Below are 21,433 nucleotides of genomic sequence, written 5' to 3' on the forward strand. Positions count from 1 at the left end.
CCCTGCTTGTTATGCTTCCAGGGTGAGCTTACCATATAGCGACTAATGGGTCTGCGTCCACGCACTTCGGGTGCTCTGCAGTGAGGATGATTCCTTTTTTTACTGCGCGTGCAAGGGCGCTGGTGGATGCACTGATTGTATTGGTGCAGGCAATTTTAACATGAGGGGTGTCCCGGTTCCCTCGGGGCCCACAGATCTCCTAAAGGCGGCAAGGGTACTCCCTTTTCCCACCAACTGTGACAAAATTTTCGCTCGTCAGTGGCATTGTCCTAAACGCAATAATAGTAACTACACTTGGTGTGGCTAAAAAGCTGGTCTGAGGATCAGGCTTCTAAAAAGGCTCTACAGATCTCCCCTTTACTGGGGACCGCCTATTTGGATCCTTGTTGGAATCTGCTAAATCACCGCGGAATAGACGGGGCCCTTATTTTTCAGCACACAGGTGGCCTCTTCGTGCCTTCGGCACACAGGAGCAAGGGGTGATTGTGACTGTTCCCTCTCGGGAACGCTTTCAGGTATTCTTTTCAAACCTGTTTACTGTGCCCAGAAAAGAAGGTAAAGTACGTCCAAGTCTGGACCTCAAGGTGAACTGAGGTACAGAAGTTTTGAATGGAATCCATTCAAACGGTAGTGGCGTCTTCACACCAAGTAGACTTTTAGACCTCTATAGATGTCAAGGACACATATCTACACGTCTCTATCTACGATGGACACCAGTGTTTGCTTCGCTTCACTGTAAGAGAGGAGCATTATCAATTTGTAGCGTTACCCTTTGGTCTCGCCTCTGCCCCCAGGGTCTTTACCAAGATGCTGGCTCTGGTGTTGGCATTACTACAATCTCCTATTGAGGGCGGACTCTCATTCAGCCCTGTTGGGCGAGTTGACAATCACTGTACAGACTCTGCAAGAGTTTAGTTGGAACATCAATTTCAAAAAATCTGCCCTGATACCTGATAGTTTTTTTCTGCCTAGCCAGGAGTTAGGACCTAGTTCCCTGTCGAGATCTCTGGTCCTGGCAATTTTTTCCTTTTTTAAATGGCTTTTTTTTTCCTGCGAGGTATACTCCCTCTCTCTGCTATAGCTACTCAGTTTTTTTTCTGCCTAGTCAGGAGTAAGGACCCATTTCCTTGCTGGGATCTTTGGTCCTGGCAAATCCTTTTAGATGTATTTTTTCCTGCGGGATCTACAATCAACTGCCGGACTGGGCGACGGGCTGGATAATTTAGATCCAGTGGTCACCCCAGTCTGGCCAGTAAGCACACACAGACTACAGCTCCACGCTAGGTCGGCCACGACATAGCCCCATTGGACAGGGGTTTGCCAGCGAGTTAAACGCCTTTGCGATGTCGCATACAACCGGGTTTCAGTGAGTTGCAGCATTCCTCCTGGCGAACTGCCCCCTTCACCCCCCCACCATTTAGATGGTGGGAAGGTTCTGTCTGGAGCGGTGCCCGCCTGGTTCCTGGTGAGGTTAGAAGCTGTCCACCCTCTCCCCTCTTTTGGGGTGGACGCGGGCCCCTCCCTGGGATGGTCGGACCAGTTGGTTCCCATCCGACCCCAGTGAATATTATTGGTCCCTGTGTATCATCTAGCCCCCTGGTGGGCTTTGCTGGTGACCTGGTGGTGCTACGGTGTCCTTTTGCAGTGCTAGACCCTTTTTGTGGGGGTCCCCTTTAATGATTGAGTCCCTGGAACATCTTTCCCCACCTGACCCACTCTGAGGCAGTGGGTCCCTCGGGGTCCCAACCATCCATTGATGCCCTGACGGTGGTCCTAAATTGTACCACGCTCCCTGAATTATCAGATAGGATGATTCCTCCACAGCTGTACCTGCTCATGAGAAGGAGCTGGTGGATGCACTGATTGTATCTGTGCATAAAATGTTAAAAATGGAGGATGCCGCTGAAGCTGCAGCGGAGGTGGCTGTTCCCTTTGGCACCCATAAGCCATCTTACGTGGCAAAAGTGTTTCATTATCCCTCCTATTTTAACATATTTGTCACAAAAGAGTGGGACCGTCCAAAAGGCCCTATTTGTGGCTTTGATTTTGACCTTCCTTCAACGAGGTGGTGAGCAGAAATTGACCTTGAGTACCATCAAGGGCCAGGTGTCGGTCTTGGCAGTCTTCTTTCAGTGACCCACTCCTGGCCACACACTCTCTGGTGTGCACCTTTGTTGAAGGATTCCGACATCTGACTTCATACGAGTGGTCTCCCTTACCGCTGTGGAATCTGAACTTGATGCTTTCAGTTCTCCAGAAGCCTACCTTTGAAAATATTCAGGAGATTCCCCTGCTTGCGCTGTCTCAGTAGTTGACTTTTTTGGTGGCTTTCACCTCTTCTCGCAGGGTGTCGGAACTGGCGGCATTATCTTGTCATACCCCCTACTTGGTGGCAGTGGGTACCTAGAGCATTGGGCACCTGGGGTGGATCCTATATCTGGCACCCCCCCCCCCCCCCAAACTTTAAAATGTAAAAACACCCACAAAAATTTGTAATATTTTCAAGAATATTTATTGCACACATATCACAGCCCCCCATCACAGTGCCCCTTGCATTCGCCCCCCACCATTCTCTAATCACAGTGCCCCCTTTTGCACTCTCTGCCTCCCCTGCACAGTCCTACCTTCAGCATAAACAGATAGCTAATACTATTAGCAATGTGTTTAAGTTTGAGTAAGAGATTGGAGACGTTCTACAGGAGATGGTCAGAGACTGCGGACATGATACAAGAGATGGTCAGAGACTGCGGACATGATACAAGAGATGGTCAGAGACTGCAGACGTGATACAAGAGATGGTCAGAGACATCGGACATTGATATAAGAGATGGTCCGAGACATCGGACATTGATACAAGAGATGGCCAGAGACTGCGGACTTTTACAAGAGATGGTCGGGGACTGCGGACATGATACAAGAGATGGTCAGAGCCCACGGACATGATACAGTAGGGGGGAAGCGAAGACTGGAGAGCATTAAGGGGGGACTGGAGAGAATTAAGAGGGGGAGTTTGGAAAGCCTTGCCGGGGGTTTGGAAAGCACTGGGGGGGGGTAAACCAGGGGGCAGAGCACTGGGGGGGGGGACTGGAGATCATTGAGGGGGGTGGAGAGCACTGGGAGAGCTAGAAAGCACTCGGAGGGGGGAGAGCTGATCAGCACTGAGGGGGGCTGAGGAGCACTGGGGGGGGCAGCAAAAGAAATTGTATAGGAGGGGCGGTGGGGCAGCTGCATATAGAGGAATTGATCTTTCCATATTCCTCCTGCAGCAGCTGAATGCCTGCAGAAGCGAGATGAGGAGAATCAGGCATTCAGAAGCTGCAGGAGAAATATGGAAAGATCAATTCCTTTTATATGCAGCTGCCCCCACTGCTTCTCCTATCTAGGCACACAAGGAGACTTGCTCTGGCCCTCGCCTCCTTTCTACCGCCCCCAAGAACTGCGCAGACTGAAGGAGCTGCTACTGCTAACTGCCTTCACAAGGAGATGCGGGCCGGCTTAGCGGGCACCCCTGTGTGGTGCCGGTCTGACAACCCTTCAGTGCGTGGCACCCGGGGTGGGCCGCACCCCAGCCCCCCAGTTGGTACGCCACTGCTTAGTGGTTCACAAAGGTAAGGTGGTTTTTCGCCCATGTCTGTCAGTCCTTCCTAAGGTAGTTTCTGATTTTCATTTGAATGAAGACATTGTGTTCTCTTCCTTGTGTCCCAGGCCCAAACATCCTAAGGGATTTGCGTTTCATACCCTGGATGTGGCCCAGGCGATTTGGGTGTATCTGGCAGCTATGGAGTCTTTTCGGAGGTCAGTGTTTGTGATCACGAACGGGCCAAGAAAAGGGCTGTCTGCTTCTTTTGCGACCATTTGGAGATGGAGCAGACAGACAGTGACTCAGCCCTATTCGATCAGGGGTCAGGTTCCTTCTTTTCCGGTCACTGTACTCTACTCCGGCACTTAGTGCTTCTTGGGCCTTCCATCATCAGGCATCAATGGTGCAGGTTTGCAAGGCGGCCCCACCTGGTTGTCTGTGCACACTTTCATTAAAATCTATAAAGTGGATGCGTTGGTATCTGCAGATGCTTCCTTTGGCGGTAAGGTTTTGCAGGCTGCTATTTAGAGGGTCAGTTCTCTCTTTGGGGGTGTATTCAGGTTGGACTCCAGTTGTTTTTTGTTGAGCTCCGGTTTACCTGGTTGGGTATTGTGTTTAGCCTTGGGATTTTTTGGTTGTCCCACCCCTCATGTTTGGTGCTGCTTGGGGATGTCCCAGGGTTCAGAATCGTGGTGAGCTGTGTCTGTCAATGAACTCAGAGAAAATTGGATTTTTGACTTAACATAAAATCCATTTCTCTGAGTTCATTGATGGACACAGCACCCATCCCTCTATGGAGTTGTATAACTTCTGAAACTGCTTGTTATTAAACTGAAGACCTATAGCAGAGAGGGGGAGTATACCACGTAAGACTGTCCATAGGCGTAGCCAAGTTCTTTTTTTCTGCCTAGTGTTCTACTCCTGTAGGGGCAATAAAATCCATTGGTTCAGAATCCTGGAGAGCTTTGTCTGTCAATGAACTCAGAAAAATGGATTTTACGGTAAGTCAAAAATCCAATTTTTCTGGCCTGCTCAAGAATGCGAACTTTAGGGAACATTCACATCTATCTGTGTGCATATGCATAGGAGGGGTGCTTATGGGTTTTCTTTGAAAAATGCAGCACATAGATGTTTTTCCGCAAGTTAGGAAAGAGCGGGATTTCTACTTAAAATGTGCTTTTATGCAGTAAAATTCATGTATTTTAGTGCAGGAAAACCGATAAGTAGGCCCTAACAAATAGTCAACCTGAGGCCCTGGGAACATAAACACAGACAGCTGATAAGCATGCCAATCTATGTATGTGTATTTTAGCTTTTATATTTTAACTCTCCTCCTTTGAATGTGTAAGTTTAGATGGTTATGAACCAGGGAAATAAGAATATATATACTGTAGCTCTGTTCCTGTCATGCCGTAATCCTTTTATGCTCCCTGTGTGTAAAATTTGCAATCATAAGCTAGTGAAGGAGATTGGCACGGATAGTTTGAAGGTGCCAACTTACGGAGTTGCAGTTCAAGTTATAATAATTTTATTTCTGACAGTGTTCTGATGTGAAAGAATTCTTATCACCACTTTAAAGTTTCAGTAAACAGATTTCACATATATAAATATTTGAAAAATGAATACCAATGAAGAAGCTTATTCATTTCATACCAACCTACAAAAGGTCCACTATATATCTCATTGCATTATGATCACCAAGTACTTTGTTGCGACTGCTGTAACAGTTTATAGTTCTACCCTCATGCTGTGCTACCACCTACTGTTCCTGTGTTTGCATTACCATGCATGTAATGCTTTGTATTGTCTGCTTTGACTTTGTGTGAAAAGACCCCAGTGTTTCCTCTGCAAATGCATAGTGTGGTGGGAGAAAAGAAATCTGATTTTGTGGCAAATTCTTTCTTGCTTTTCATGCATTTTATCCATCTCCCAACTTTCATCTCCTCTGGTGCGTTCTTACATAATTATCATCTTTGTTAAGCTATGATTATTTAACCTAGACACTTTTCTCTCAAGTAAAATCACTGCCCATTTTCTGTCTGCATTTTCTGCTGACCTCATGATTCAGTAATGCTTTGACATGCAGCTCTGAACACTACACGTTATCACTGTAAGGACCAGCTCTGTTAACAGCCTTGTCAGTATTCAGTAACAGGATTGACTAAATTGAATTTAATTTTACTTCAGCCATAAATATATTTATGTGATGCAGTTATTTGGAATTATTTGTTCTGTGTTTTCACCTTGGGTGCATTCACCTTATATTTTATATAACGATGTTTATTTTTTGTATCACTTTTACCTTTCCAGGAGAAAATGAAGGGTAAGAATAAGCTTGTGCCACGACTTCTTGGAATCACCAAAGATTCAGTAATGAGAGTTGATGAGAAAACCAAGGATGTGCTTCAAGAATGGCCACTAACAACTGTGAAACGCTGGGCTGCCTCTCCAAAAAGCTTCACTTTGGTATGAATCCGTTGTTTCTTGAGATGTCTGAAATGGTTTCATGAAAAAATAGGCAGGGAAATTAAACAAAAACTTTGTTCTGACAGCTCGAGCTTTCATAGATATACTGACTCTTTTCCCTTCCTTGTCATCCTTGCCCACTATGAGATTTGATAGTTGCCCTGTTGGGTTGTTTACTGCTGTGTTTTAAAAATTGAAAAGCCCAATCAGTTTTGGCAAAGTAGATCTGTATATTACAACTTTCATTACCAATGCACTTTAAGATTTTGAGCTATCTATCTTTACTGTCAGATTCCTCAATAAAAATATATTGAACGGAGAAAACGTGCCGTAAACCCAAATCACAAGGCGACTTAAGAGTTAGGCTGGCCATAGATGGAGCGAATTTCTTTCCTGCAACCACAGACATTGTGTTCTTCCTACGGGTGAAGCTGCCCCCACTGGGAGAACACAGTGATTATCGCTAGTGGCTATACAAGCCACTAGCAATATTTGCATGTAAAATCCAGCAGGCTGGTTGTATCCAATTTGATCGATCAACTTGGATACATTTAGCCTGCCCATATTTGGTTGTATGGTGAGAACAGTTGTTTTCTATGTGCCCTGGCAGTGATCTATGCAGATCAAGAGCTCAAATGAAGTGGCATAAACAAGTCCTTCCAAGTAACCTATACGGAGATATATATGTGAATAGAGTGTATGATGTGAAGTAAAAAAAAAAAAAAAAGTTGTCTTAACATTTTATAATTTGATTGCAAAGCATAAGATCAAACCATAGGGTGATCTTTTATATTTGGATACAAGTCTACATTGAATTGGTGAAGGAACCAGCGCCTAGGACACTTGTGTACAAAGTGTGGAAAAAAAGAATTATTTAAGAATAAGTAAACAGAGATGCAGCCATTAAACCATAGCAGGTTATGTGGAAAGTCAGAAAATATATTAGGCGCAATGTCTGTTTAAAAATTTTTTTTTGATGATAATATATGAAAAAGATGTTTCAAATGCAGATGTTAGGTGATTATGAACTAGAATCTCATGTGAAGCATGTGTGAAAAGTTCTGGTGCAAATATGTGCTAACTTAAAGTGCCTATATTACAGTACATTAATATATATCTATAAATAAAATATCAAACATTCATAAGCCCACAACTTACTGTCTACCAGTGAACGGTTAATGTGATATAGTGAAAAATTTTTTGATCAAAATGAATATATATATATCCAAAAATATCTTCTATACACAAAAGTGCAAGTGCAAAAAAGAAAAAATCAAGCAAAAACTGCAAAAAATGCTATTAAAGTGCAAAACACGAATGATGAAAGAAATTTTTTCACAATTAATAATCCAATATCAAATAATTATAAAAATAAAGTTCATTGAATAAAGTCCGTATTGCAATCCTCCCGTGTCAAAGGTGCCAATGTGCTGATTAATAAATTCCAAAGTGCTCACAGTGTGTCAGTGAAGATCCTTTCACCACAGTGCTCAATCAATATGCCTGGGTAAACTCACCAAATATTTTGCTGGTAAAATTATAAACCAGCAGCCAAGCCTTATTCACAATTAGTTACACCTTGGACTCCTCTCTCCTTGATCACCACAGCTCAGATATCAACGTATGTAGAACCACATAGAGGGATAAAGAGGGATGCCACAGATAGCGTTATACTGTATAGCTATAAGTATTTTATTTAAAAGATAAGTTCCAAACACTCACAATAGATGGTGTCTGTCAGACACTAGGTATCTGCGCATGTTAAAATATGTCCGCTGCTCTAGCCAAGAGTCCAAGGTGTAACTAATTGTGAATACTGTAAGGCTTGGCTGCTGGTTTATAATCTTACCAGCAAAATATTTGGTGAGTTTACCCAGGCATATTGATTGAGCACTGTGGTGAAATGATCTTCACTGACACACTGTGAGCACTTTGGAATTTATTAATCAGCACATTGGCACCTTTGACACGGGAGGATTGCAATATGGCCTTTATTCAATGAACTTTATTTTTATAATTATTTGATATTGGATTATTAATTGTGGTGAAGAAAATGTTTTTTTTTTTTTTCCATCCATGTTTTGCACTTTAATAGCATTTTTTGCAGTTTTTGCTTGATTTTTTTTGCACTTTTGTGTATAGAACATATTTTTGGATATATATTCATTTTGATCAATTTTTTTTTTCACTATATCATATTTACCTTTCACTGGTAGACAGTAAGTTGTGGGCTTATGAATGTTTGATATTTATAGATATATATTAATGTACAGCAAAATGGCAACTTTAATGGCACTTTTCCACTGCAAGTACCGGCTAGTACCGGCTCGGCTCTACTCGGCCCTGCTTGGCCCGGTTTGCTTTTCCACTGCGGTACCGCATGGTATAGTGTCGGAACGGTTCGGTACGGTACTGTATAGGTTTGCTTTTCCACTAAAGTAGTACTAAAGTTAAGTGGGTGGGATAACAACGGGGTGGGTGTGATTCTCTGACCAATCAGCGGCTAGTAGTGACTGCATGCAAAGGATTGTGGGATATGGTACCAGTTTGGTACCTGTTGGAACCACAATCGAGTAGGTGCTGTTTTTTCAGAGCCGTACCGTTCGGTTCCATGCAGTGGAAAAGCAAACCTATACCGTACCGTACCGAACCGTTCCGACACTATACCATGCGGTACCGCAGTGGAAAAGCACAAAAGCGTGCCGAGCCGGTACGGTTCTATGCAGTGGAAAAGCGCCATGTTAGCACATATTTGCACCAGCACTTTTCTCACAGGCTTCACATGAAATTCTAGTTCATAATCACCTAACATCCACCATTTGAAACATTGTTTTCATATATTATCATCAAAAAATTTTTTTTAAACAGACATTGCCCCTAATATATTTTCTGACAGGTCTACATTGGTTTTCTCTTAAAGTGTAAGTTAAGTCAAACACTATACATAAATCTATTCCCACTTCTATTCGAAGCCTTTTCTATGTACCCTTTAAAGGAAAGCTCTGTATACTTAGCTATGCTTGAGGGTGTTCTGATCCAGTCACATGATTAGGTCCCAGCGTTGGCTTCAGTAAAGAGGAAAGATTGTCTACAACGGCTGCAGAGCTTTAGCAGTGACGTCACCCATAGTCTTACCATAGGGTATCCATTGTTGGCTGTCCTCCTACACTAAAGCCGGTGTTCCGTGAGAATTACCTACCCGTGAGAAAAACCTACCCTCGTCACTTCCGGTTGCACGGCAGTGTGTTTAATGCGGCGGTTACATTAAAACAGCTGGCCTGCAATACGAGTCATCTCCGCTCCTGTCCCTGTCACTTCCCTGATCTGGGCTAGTAAATATAAAAGCAGCGGCGGGTGTATGAAAACATAAATCACGGAGCCGCCAGCCGCTTTTATATTTACTAGCCCAGATCAGGGAAGTGACAGGGACAGGAGCGGAGATGACTCATAATGCAGCCCAGCTGTTTTTTGTAACCGCGGCGTGGGTAGATTTTCTTCACGGTACACCGACATATTTCCATACTAGTGCGCATGCGCACTAGTCAGCTCCTCTGTTGTCCCATTAGGTATCCGGGGCTGTGAGCATGCGCACTGCTGCGCTGCTCAGCTGTTCCTGGCCGGAAGTGACGAGGGTAGGTAATTCTCACGTTACACCGGTACTGGGACCCGACCAGGTGATTGGTCCAGAGTGCCCTCAGAATAGGTAAGTATACAGATCTTTCCTTTTTACAGGTTCAGTGTTTGACTGAACTTCCATTTTAAAGTGTATGTACACCCAAAACTTATCATTTTTTTTCTTGGTTTAGGATAGCGTTTGGAAAAGTTAGCAGTAAAATCCCAATAAGATTTCTATCTGGGTCTCCGTTACAGAGATTTACCTCTTTTTATGTCCTGCCGTTTTACTAGATAGGAACACTCCCACAGCAACTAAGACCGAAATAAAAATGCTCTTCTGCTGTTGTGGGTCTTTCCTTATTTCCTGTCCTGCTGACAATAGTTTCAACAGACGGAGAATCTCTCTAACAGAGTCCCACAAAGCAAAGGAAGCTCCGGGCAAACTAGAAAAACATTTGTTTGGCATAAATTTTACTAAAAAAAAAAAAAAAAGTATGGGGACATCCACCATATTTCTATTCTGATAGGTTATTTTACGTTTATATAGTGTTATCTATGTTATCTATACAAAAAACAGGACGGTTCACTACCTTCCAGTTCATAACAATATTAGCTCTTATTCAATATTTTAGCCTGGTAGTCAACTCTACAGATATTGTTTTTTTGTCCCCTGTAGGTTTTTGCCATAATGTACTGGTAAAAACTGGTATGTACCACATGCTAGCCTGCTATGACAGACCTAACTTTTAAACAGATCCCTCCAATGCTGAGCTGTGACCGCTTTGAGCGCTTCCATCTTCATCTGGTATTCAATCTGGGTTTCCACTCTCTGGGCCACAGTGATATCACTCATGCGCATGTGCACAGGAGTCATGACTGTGGCACAGAGCTCTCTGCATTCATGGCACACTTATTGAGTGCAGAACCACTGCACATGCACCTGTGATGTCATTGGTTGCGCTCTTTGTGAACATATTATAAACGGAGGAAGCTTAGAAAATATTCACCGTACCTACAGGGTAAGCCTTATTATAAACTTACTTGTGGGTAGAAGTTAATAATAAGCATTCCCTTATTACTCAGCTTGGTTAATATTTGTACTTTTCTCTTGCTTGTTTTTCCCTCCTAAACTCTGATTTAGAGTCTCTTTTTTTCAGGACTTTGGGGAGTACCAGGAGAGCTATTATTCTGTGCAGACCACTGAAGGGGAACAGATATCACAGCTCATTGCAGGGTACATCGACATCATCCTTAAGAAGGTAGGTGTCCTTAACCTAGGTAAAGCTCAATTTACCTCTAAGCCAACAATCATGACAATGATTCTACCATGACAAAAAATTCTATAAAAAATAATTGAACAATTACTGCTTGTGAGATACAAATACCTCCAACAGAAAAACAGATATGTGGTAGAATTTAAACATGTAGGAGCTCTTTGTATGTAATCACTTCTATTCATCAGCATGTTCTGTCTTTTGGTGGCGGTAGCAAGCATGCACAGCATGGTTTGTACATTTTGTTCCGTGTTTTTCTTTAGCCCTCCTAGTTTCAGAAACCAAGATAAATTAAGTTTTTGTAATCAGGCCTCTTTGTATCTCAGATTGCTTGTAATTTTTTTGCAGTGTTTGATTTCATTTTCATTCACTTAATTCTTACCTGTCCCCAGAAACAAAGTAAAGACCGATTTGGACTAGAAGGAGATGAAGAGTCTACAATGTTGGAAGAATCTGTTTCACCAAAAAAGTGAGTGAAGAATTATTACAAACAACCTAATAGCAGCTTATAAATTAAAGTGGAAGAAAACCCTAACTATATCTATTCTTAAAAATGTTCCCTCCTCCCCTCTTGACTAACTTGTATTAAAAAAGTTCTGTACACTTAACTATTTTCAATCCACTGCGGTCAGTCACGTGATCCTGCAGCTCGGGCTTTACTGTGTTAGTGAGCAGCTGCTGCAGCGGAGAGGAGGGAGCATCGAGAACAGCTGGGCTATAAGTGATGTCACGGCTCCCGGAATTCAGAGCTTCATGAAATAGAGCTGCGGGATCACATGACCAGAGCGGTTTGAAAATGGGTACATATACAGGTTAGACTGAATAGTTGGAAGAAAAGTCAACATAATTAGGGTTTTCTTCCTTTGTAAGTGCTACCGCTAACTATAAAAAATTTTGTGGTTAATAAACGTATTTGTATGCATGTTTCTGTTCCCAGATCAACAATCCTTCAGCAGCAACAAGTTACCCGTCCAGGAAAGCTTGAACATGGCACAGTTGCACTACCTGCTATTATACGCTCAGGATCTAGTGGCCCAGAGACTTTTAATGTCGGCACTATGCCATCTGCCCAGCAACAACTTACTACAGGCCAGATGCATAGAGGTCACATGCCTCCCCTTGTAAGCAGCTATATTTAGAAATAATTTGTGTGTTAAATGAAAATGACAGGAAGGATAGCTTCAGTGTAAGACTATCATGAGAATTACGAAACAAAGATCAACACAGCATATAATTTTTGTCTTTCATATATATCCTAATATTTCTTAAATATAGCCACAATCTCGTTTAAACTAAATCTGGAGAGGAGGTGGTTTTTCTCCTGCTTGGTACCCCTGTAATTTCCTTTTTCACATTTGTACTTAGTAACTAAATGCTGTTGTGTGCTGTTAGATGAAGTCCCTTGCTCTAGGCAATCAATCAGTTTTCTAATGGCACCTAGTCATGCAAAATAAATACTTTATCAAGTGACTCTGCTAATTAGCTTCATCAAGGGCTGTTACTATTCATATTAAGCACAGCTGAGATTGTTAGAAGAATGTATCATGGGAAAGCCTTTTAAAATGCTGCAAAAATAATTTACCAAAAATTGAAGAATGAAAAAGATAAAAGCATGGACACAGCTGTTATGGTGTACATTGAAAGTAAGCAGCAGTTCCTAAAAAAGACCTATTTAAAGACACAAAATGTTAAAATATCTAATAAGGATCAGACTGTTTTGAGGCTTGTACAGATCTAAAATGTATCTCTAAGCAAAATCATTTTTTGTTTTGGTCGCGTGAAGGATGATTTGTTTTGCTTTAAGCACTGGATTTTGGAAATGTATGCATTCTCCCAAATGTAAGAGATTCTTCTAATGTTTAGCCAATTTAATGCCTCTATACTTGTGAGCATTGCTACCAAGAAAAAATAGGGAGGGAAATCCAAAATGTTTTGTCCCCAAAAGAAGAGGCAAATGAAAGCCTTCCAATGAAGACACCTGTTCCCTGGACAAGCATCTTAGAGGGAAATTCCCCTCACTTTGGGAGATTTATGTTAACTTGTGTTGCGTTTCATGTACAGCAGGTGAAGGGAAACTTTCACAGTGGTACACAAACCGCAAAAAACCTTAATGCATTCCTTGATTTCCTCAACATAGCAAAAAAAAAACTATTCAGTCGCAACGAATGCAAGAGGACACGAGGCCATACAATGCGATTAGAGGAGAAGCGTTTTAACCTCAGGCTAAGCAAGGGTTTTTTTACAGTAAGGACAATAAGATTGTGGAACTCTCTTCCACAAATGGTAGTAACTGCGGGAAGTATGGATACTTTTAAGACTCTTGGACGTACATATCAAAGATCAAAACATTCAGGGGTATGGGAAATGATTACGTCCACACACACCTACACAGGTTGAATTGGATGGACTATCGTCTTTATTCAACCTCAACTACTACTATGGAGTCCTCATTTAATGAAATGTGCCCATCTGCAGCTCGCTTCCTTGTCTCTCGTGCTTTGCCTTTGGCTCCCACTGCTGTCAATCACAGCCACTGGCGAGGGAGGGGGGGAGGACGGGGTGAAGTGCATGACAGCGTGGCTTGGGAGCGAGCCCGCACGAGTGCCTCCATAGAAAGCGGCTTTCTATGCACTTGGCAGAGGAGGGGAGGAGCACTGGCAGGAGTCCCAAGAAGAGGAGGTTCAGGGCCACTCTATGCAATTCCATTACACAGAGCAGGTAAGTATAAGCCTGTTTGTAAATGGTCTTAAAAAAAAAATAAAAATCACTAAGTGTAATGAATCCGTTATTGCATTTATTATATAACACTAAATTCTTAGTGAATTGATCTTTCACAATTGATTTACCGCATACGTTTTTACCACATTTTATTTTCCGTTAATTAACGATTAGTGAGTTTACCCCAATGTATCAATTCTGTATAGCAGTCTACTCTCTAACCACACTACACAGTAGTGAGGATCGGAATCTCCATACAGGTTGTACATAGTTCAGACATCTTCCTGTTCTGGTTGAATGTTCTTGACCTATCGTGTTAACTTATTTTCTCTGTTGGTCGAATGTTCTTTACCTCTTCTGGTTTAATGTCCTGAAAGAGGAGCTCCAGTCTGTAAAAAAATAAAAATGTAAATCTTCGTGATCTTACTCGGAAGTGGGTGCTGGTACCTGTCACCAGGTACTTGCTATCTCCTCTTCCCCCCTCCAGTCAGAAAAGGTGCCAAATGTGGAAGTTTAGGGGGACAGGTTGTGCACAAACAGAGCTTGCCCTTTTGCGTGAAACTCCGCTTTAAGGTTATTTTTCTTTAAAAACTTATGTTATGAAATATTACATTTGCCCTGCAATAGGCAGCTATTCTAATCTTTTCACACACAGAGATTATTTGTGACGTTTACTCAAGTGCTAAAACATTTGCACAACGATTTTTTTTTTCTCTCATATGTACCTGCTTACAGCATAATGCCAATCAGATTCTAACTAAGCCTAAATATACTCCCACCCCCATTCTAAGACTATTCTATCGAACCTGTAAAAGAAAATATGCCTATACTAGGCTATTCTGAAGGCCCTCCGGTCTGGTCACAAGAATGTCTGTCTAAATGCACCGACTTCAGTGTAGAGAAGGGATAGCCGACAATGGATGCCCCATAGTAAGCCTATGGGTGATGTCCTCCCCTAGGCTCTAAAGTCGTTGGCACGGCCTCCCCTCTACAGTGAAACTGGTGCTGGGACTTAATCATGTGACCAGACTGGAGTGACTTCAGAATAGGTAAGTATACAGATCTTTTCTTTTACAGGGTAGATAGGATGGTTTAATCTTTCCCTGAAATTAGACGATAGCCCTGGTAATAATTAAAGATAATTATTGTGTATTTCTATAGAGTGCCGTCCTATCTGCCAACATTTTTTTTTTTTTAAAGGACATATACCTTTTTAATTTTGTACAAAGTTTAAATACATTTCATGCTTGCAGATTTTTATTACAATATCCGCTGTCAAGTGGCCACAATCGCTATGATTGAGAATGATGTATGTACTGTAGTTCCCAATTGTAACTGCAATTTCAGCACTGGTTTTCCCCGCTTTCCGGAGCCATCGGTAGCGTGAAAAACGATATGATCCCCTGTGTTTCTGGGCAGGAAGTCGATTGAGGGCAAGATGGCCCCCAATCGACACTCTGCCCTTGGAGGACCGGAGCATGTCAGACGTCACATATATATATATATATATATATATATATATATATATATATATGTGTGTGTGTGTCTTTTTGACCCAGATCTCACATTAAAGAGGACCTGTCATGCTTATTTATATTACAAGGGATGTTTACATCCCTTGTATTAGAAATAAATGTGATCAAATTTTTTTTTTTTTTTAAAGGGACATTGTAAAAATAAAAAGTAAAAAAATAAGGAATAAAACATTTTTTTAAAGTGCCCTGCCCCTCTGAGCTTGCGCGCAGAAGCGAACGCATACGCAAGTCGTGCCCACAAATGTAAACTATGTTCAAACCACATGTGAGATATCGCCGCGATCATTAGCGTGAGAGAAATAATTCTAGCACTAGACCTCCTCTGTAACTCCAAACTGGTAACCTGTAGAAATTTTTAAAGTGTCGCCTATGGAGATTTTAATGTACCAATGTTTGTCGCCAGTCCATGAGCGTGTGCAATTTTGAAGCCTGACATGTTGGGTATTAATGTATTCGGCGTAACATTATCTTTCACATTATAGAAAAGAAATGGGCTAATTTTTCTAACTTTTTTCTTATTTTGTATTTTAAAAAAGTGTATTTTTTCCCAAAAAATTGCGTTTGTAATACCGCTGCGCAAATACAGCGGGACATAAAAGTATTGTAACGATCTCCATTTCATTCTCTAGGGTCTCTGCTAAAAAAAAATGTATAAAGTTTGGGGGGGGGGGGGGGGGGGGTTCTAAGTAATTTTCTAGCAAAAAAATACTGATTTTAACTTGCAAACAACTGTCAGAAATAGGCCTGATCCTTAAGTGGTTTGTAGATGTCCATATAAAAAAATAAAAATTTGGCAGATACTACAGTGCTCTAAAGACATACACAATAATTATATGTTTTTTTTTTTTTTTTACCAGGGCTGTCATCTACATTCAGGGACAGGTTGAACCAGAGTTCCTTCTTTCTTATCAGTAATCTATTCTGCTCTGCTTCACTATGGTGTATGCATTGGGTTTAACCTCTGTGTTTAAGCCCTAGCTCCAGATTTTGCCCCCCCCCCCCCACCCCCACCCCTCCCCCCAACCTCTCTCCAGTTTGCATGTTTGAATTGTAGAGGAACATCGTGAATAATTTCTGTGTAAGTCGCTGGCTTATTAAATGCCTACTTTTGCTCATCCTTTCAATTAATCTGATCCTAAACAGCCCCACCATATGTCAACACTAATTAACAGAATAATTTGTCTTATAACCTACTTTTTTATTTTAAGCAAAAATAATGAATCCATCAAGTTAAAAGGCACAGCAAGAAATATTTGCAGTAATCTGTAAGCATGTGTATACTAATGGGAATCAAAGAACATGCATTTGCTCTGTTCCTGCTTATTGGATACATTTGATGGGTAGCGCTGTAAGGTAAAAGCTGAATAATTTTACAAGAAATGAGGCATAACAGCTGTCAGTGTGTAGTTGTGCAGTTTACTATTTAAGGAAACTTGACCTAATAAAAGGTTGTTGGGGGGGGGGGGGGGGGGTTCTGTAAAATGTTCTTTGCCGTCAATGCATGAGTTGAAATTTGGTCAGATAGCAATATGTGAAAGAATAGGGCAGCTTTCTGCTGGAAATTAATTTGTTTCTTCCTGTACAGACTTCAGCTCAGCAGGCTCTGATGGGAACTATTAACACCAGCATGCATGCAGTTCAACAAGCACATGATGATCTGAGCCAGGTGGACAATCTGCCACCGCTGGGACATGACATGGTAAGATGGACCTAATGAAAGTGATTTCTTCATTTACACAAACATGGATGACTGTATTTTGTTGACAAGATTTTATATTCAAGGGGAGTGTCTGACCTAAATTTATGGCAGTTCTCAGTCACCAGTACCATCCTTGAATATATCTGGGCTCTGTAGTATAAAGTAAAATAAATATGATTGCCTGTTTTTATGTTTTTTTCATTTGGATATACATTTTATATCTTGGCTTTTACATTTTTTAAATTTTTTTAATTTATATTTTAGGCATCCAGGGTCTGGATTCAAAACAAGGTAGACGAGTCGAAACATGAGATTCACTCCCAGGTGGATGCCATTACTGCAGGAACAGCATCAGTCGTGAACCTGACTGCAGGTATATTTACTAAACAACTATTATCTGTGCCCCGGGGCTCTTAATCAAAGAAACTGTTGCTGAGAGATATATAGCACTGCCACTTCTGAACCCTCAATTTTTAAATGCTAGTTCCCTCACTGTAATACTGCTCCTCTGGTTTCAGTGTTTTTTTGCTTCACTGATCCAGAAAGTTTGCAGATTAGAATTTCAGAGTTTATTGGCGTTCCTATTACTGCCAAGTGACTACATTTGATCACTGTAATGGTCCCTTCGCTCACATTTCTGCAGAATTTTATCTTGCACTGTAGGTCACAGGAAGCGACCCACCTTTCGTTTGCACACAATTTGGAATTTACTCAAAATACTTAGATGTATTGATCATAGAAAATACTGACTAAAAATATGGTTCAAGCATATCAATTTGAATGAGCTCTGTGTCCTCTGAAGAGAATATGAAATGCTTAGAAGCCTATACCATATTAACAACCCCAGGCTTGGAATAGCAGGAAGGCTAACGGGTGCCAGTCATAAATATGTGCATTGAAAATTCACTTGGCTTAACGGACAATTTCTCTATCGTTCATTGACAGACGCAGCTTCATATCATCTTGACCATTGGGTTATGCTGCCCCCTACAGGAGTTGGACACTAGGCAGGAAGAAGCTTTTCCACGCCTATGGGGCAGGCTGTCCATGCAGGCATAACCCCACACACTCTGCTACAGCCCTCAGTTTGTTTCTGCCTAGTTTAGGAGTAGGACCTAGTTCCCTGCTGGGACTTCGGTCTTAGCTGTTCATTTTTGGGAACATTTTTGTAATTTATTATTTTAGTAGAGTTCCTGGAGAACTACAAGCAACAGCCGGCTGGTTTTTGGACTGGATATTCTAGATCTTTAGGGTCTCCCAGCCTGGCCAGTGAGTGTGAGCAGGTTATAGTCCAGCATTTGGCCACGCCATGACAGAGCCCCCTTGGACGGAGACGAGCGCGCTAGTGGACCGTCTCGCTGGGACGCAAACGACCTGGAACGCCCTGAGTCGCAGCGTACCCCCTGGCTGGCAACAACCCCACCCCAGGTGGGAGGTAGTCTGTTTGGAGCGGCGCCCACCTGATATTGTGGTATGGTGTGTAAGTGTCCTCCCAATTCTGTCAGCGGTCTCGGGGTGGATGTGAGCCCCTCATTGGAATAGTCGGACCCTCGGGTATCCCTCGCTGGCCTGCCAACCCCCCCCCCCCCCATAACAAGTTCCTATCTTTAGGGGGGCAGCGTTTTTTTCTGGTGGGGTCTCCTCCTCAGGACCATCCAATGCCTTTGTCTGCTGACCCCCCTGGGGGTCCTGACGACCACATGGCATGCGTGGGGGCCGCCATTTTGCTGTAGACTTGCTCTGCATTAATGTTAGAATCTCTTCATTGTAATGCATGGGCAGCCATTTTCTTGAATTTCCACATAGGAATGCATGGGGCGGCCATTTTCTTGTAGTCCACGGTGCTGGACAGCAAAGGCAGACACTGGATACTCTAGGCATGACCCAGGTGCCTATAATTTCCTGTGTCAGATCGTTCTTTCTGCTGTACAGATCGTTCCTGTAAGCCTGATCGGTTTGGTAACGTTTTTTGGGGTCTGCTATAGGTTTCCTCACACACACTGCTGACAGACTGTGTTGGGCTGGGACTTGCTGTACCGCTAGTGCAGCGTTGCAATCGCGTTTTTGTGACTTTTTTTAAGGTGATACTGCGGAACCCTCTGGGTCGCAGTCCCTGTCAGCTTTTACAGCAGTTTTGGAAAGCCTGTTTTTTAAAAGTGGATTTAGTGTTAAAAAGTGGATTTAGTGTTAAAAAGTAACACTAGCCATAAGCGCCCTTTGCCTTCGCCTCCCTCTTTTGTATCCTCAGATTCTGAGGTAGATATGGCCGCCACAGATGCATTCCACCCTGGTGGTTCTGTGTCATTGCATTCTGATGGCAAATTGGACATTTCCTCGTCAGCCGCTGCGCAGGAAAGCGCATTGGTAGAAGCACTTATAGTTTCAGTGCAAGAAACTTTAAAAATGGCAGATGAGTCTACAGTGTCAGGAACGCAGGTGTCTTTTGGCACCCGCAAAGCCCAGAAATCGGGCAAGATGTTCCCCCTTGCCGGAACTTTTTGACAATATTGTCAATGAACAGTGGGGGTGTATTAAGCACATGTTAAACCCAAATGTTTTAAACATTGTTATCCCTTTGCGAATAAGGTTTCCACTCGGTGGACCGTGCCACCAAAGGTGGGTCATCCAGTTTCCAAACTGAATAAGTCTACTGTGGTCCCAGTGGAAGATTCCCTGGCCTTTTCGGACCCGATTGAGTCTCTGTCCCGCCATTAACATGTGTTAGCGGGCTCAATTATTGAAACCAATTTTTGTGACCACTCTGGTGTCGCAGACTATAACTGAATAGGTAAAGTTACTTAAAGGTGTCTTGGAAATGGAATAGCTCTCCCCGGGGCTGATTGAGCTCATGGGTCAAATGGCTCTAGCACTGCTGTATTTATGTGATGCGTCGCTGGATGCGGCTCCCTTGGTGGCCAGAGTATCTGCTGTGGGGATTGCTATTAGACACATGGTGTGGTTAAAGAGCTGGTCTGCGGACCAGGCTTCCAAAAAGGCTCTTTCTGACCTTCCCTTTACCGGGGAGAGGATGTTTGGATCCTCCCTGGATGAGTTGATCAAAGTATAAATATCACAACAATAAAAAATATATATCCATCACTGTATTTGATGATATTGTACAGATTAGCCTCTCGGACACATACATGTACAGACAACCCTGTACCCCACAAATAACACACCCTTCGGCCCCCGTTTAAGGGCGGGATCTAGTACAGGCAAAAAAGATGTCCAACAGTGGTAAGGTGAGTTAAGGTATTGACACTGGTTTCACTACATGTTTCACGCTAGCATGCTTCTTCAGGACTATGTCAACTGTACTAAGCAGTTTTCAATAATCACAAATGTAATTACTACAACAATAGAATATGATAGATCAGATGAGCAGGCGACAAGCCAGGATTGTCCCAATGGCATCGAGGTGGGGGTATATCATCAGATTAATTGATACCGAGATCATTGTATGTGATGGTATCCTCAAGGTAGGTTATTTTGTCAATGTAGTACTCGCTGCACAAGCACACCTCGTTGGGTTCAAACCGCACCTATAGATACAGGTAGGGATCTCCTAGGAGTTGTAACCACATTATACGGTGTCTATGAGATCCAGGGCCGCTGATAGGGCAGTACAACCAGCCCTGTTGTACCGGGCCCGGGCTCCATCAGCTCTACAAGGGGCCCGGGCAGCATCACAGTTAATTTCTGCATGTTCAAAAAAAAATCGTTTTTTCTAAACCTTTTCCTAATTTGTAATTTCTTGGGGTGTAATTACATTTTCCTGGGCCCTATAATGACAGCAGAAGGGCCCAGGAGGTGAGTGCAGTGGCGGGACTTTTTTTCCATTTTCGGGTCGCATGTATACATGGGATTTTGTTCCATGGTGATTTGCTGCCATATAGTCCTGGCTGCTGCTGTCCACTGCCTTGCCTGGCGGAGGGATACAATAATTCTCTGCTCAGCCCCGCCTCCCCTTACTCAAGTGCAGTGTGTGATCATGTACGGAGGCAGATTGCTCAGCAGCTGACAGGGAACAGCAGGAAGACAGCGTGGCTGGATAGGACACAGTGAGTGAAGAACAGAGGATAGAGTCCTCACTGTGTCCTATGATCTCAGCATAAAAATCACACAGGCTACAGGTGCCCTGTCACATTGTCACATGAATGCTGGGGATGCTGACTTTAAGCTATGACTGTAGTGAGTGTTACTGCATAACAAAGTCAGCATCCCCAGCATCCATATGACACTGTGACAGGGCACCTGTAGTCTGTGTGATTTTCATGCTGGTGATCATAGGACACAGTGAGATGCTACTTTAAACTTGTTTTTGGGGGACAATAAACATGTGCAGTCAAACCATTCCCCTTTAACCTCTTCCCTCCCATCGATGTATCAGTGTTCTGTCAGAATAGCGCTACCTATCAGATTCTGCTAGCAGAAGTGGCATTCGGAAAGAACAACTTACTGCGCATGCACCATGTGTTCCAACATGGCGACTATGCGTTCCAATAGGTTTCCTAATGTGGCAGAACACCAAGCAGCAGCGGACATC

The 21,433-nt window shown here is 42.8% G+C and overlaps 1 protein-coding gene across 3 annotated transcripts in view; it reads left to right on the forward strand.

The window, feature by feature from the left end:
* Positions 1–21,433, forward strand: part of TLN2 (talin 2) — a 477,844-nt gene that overhangs the window by 262,189 nt on the left and 194,222 nt on the right. For all 3 annotated transcript variants that reach the window (XM_082253081.1, XM_082253079.1, XM_082253080.1), the window contains exons 11-16: positions 5,891–6,046; positions 10,819–10,920; positions 11,328–11,404; positions 11,873–12,056; positions 16,774–16,887; positions 17,152–17,260. In XM_082253081.1, coding sequence (XP_082109207.1) covers positions 5,891–6,046; positions 10,819–10,920; positions 11,328–11,404; positions 11,873–12,056; positions 16,774–16,887; positions 17,152–17,260 — 742 coding nt within the window. The remainder of the gene's footprint in view (positions 1–5,890; positions 6,047–10,818; positions 10,921–11,327; positions 11,405–11,872; positions 12,057–16,773; positions 16,888–17,151; positions 17,261–21,433) is intronic.

Source organism: Pelophylax lessonae (genome assembly GCF_965119305.1).
Source record: "Pelophylax lessonae genome assembly, chromosome: 4".
Taxonomy (NCBI): domain Eukaryota; kingdom Metazoa; phylum Chordata; class Amphibia; order Anura; family Ranidae; genus Pelophylax; species Pelophylax lessonae.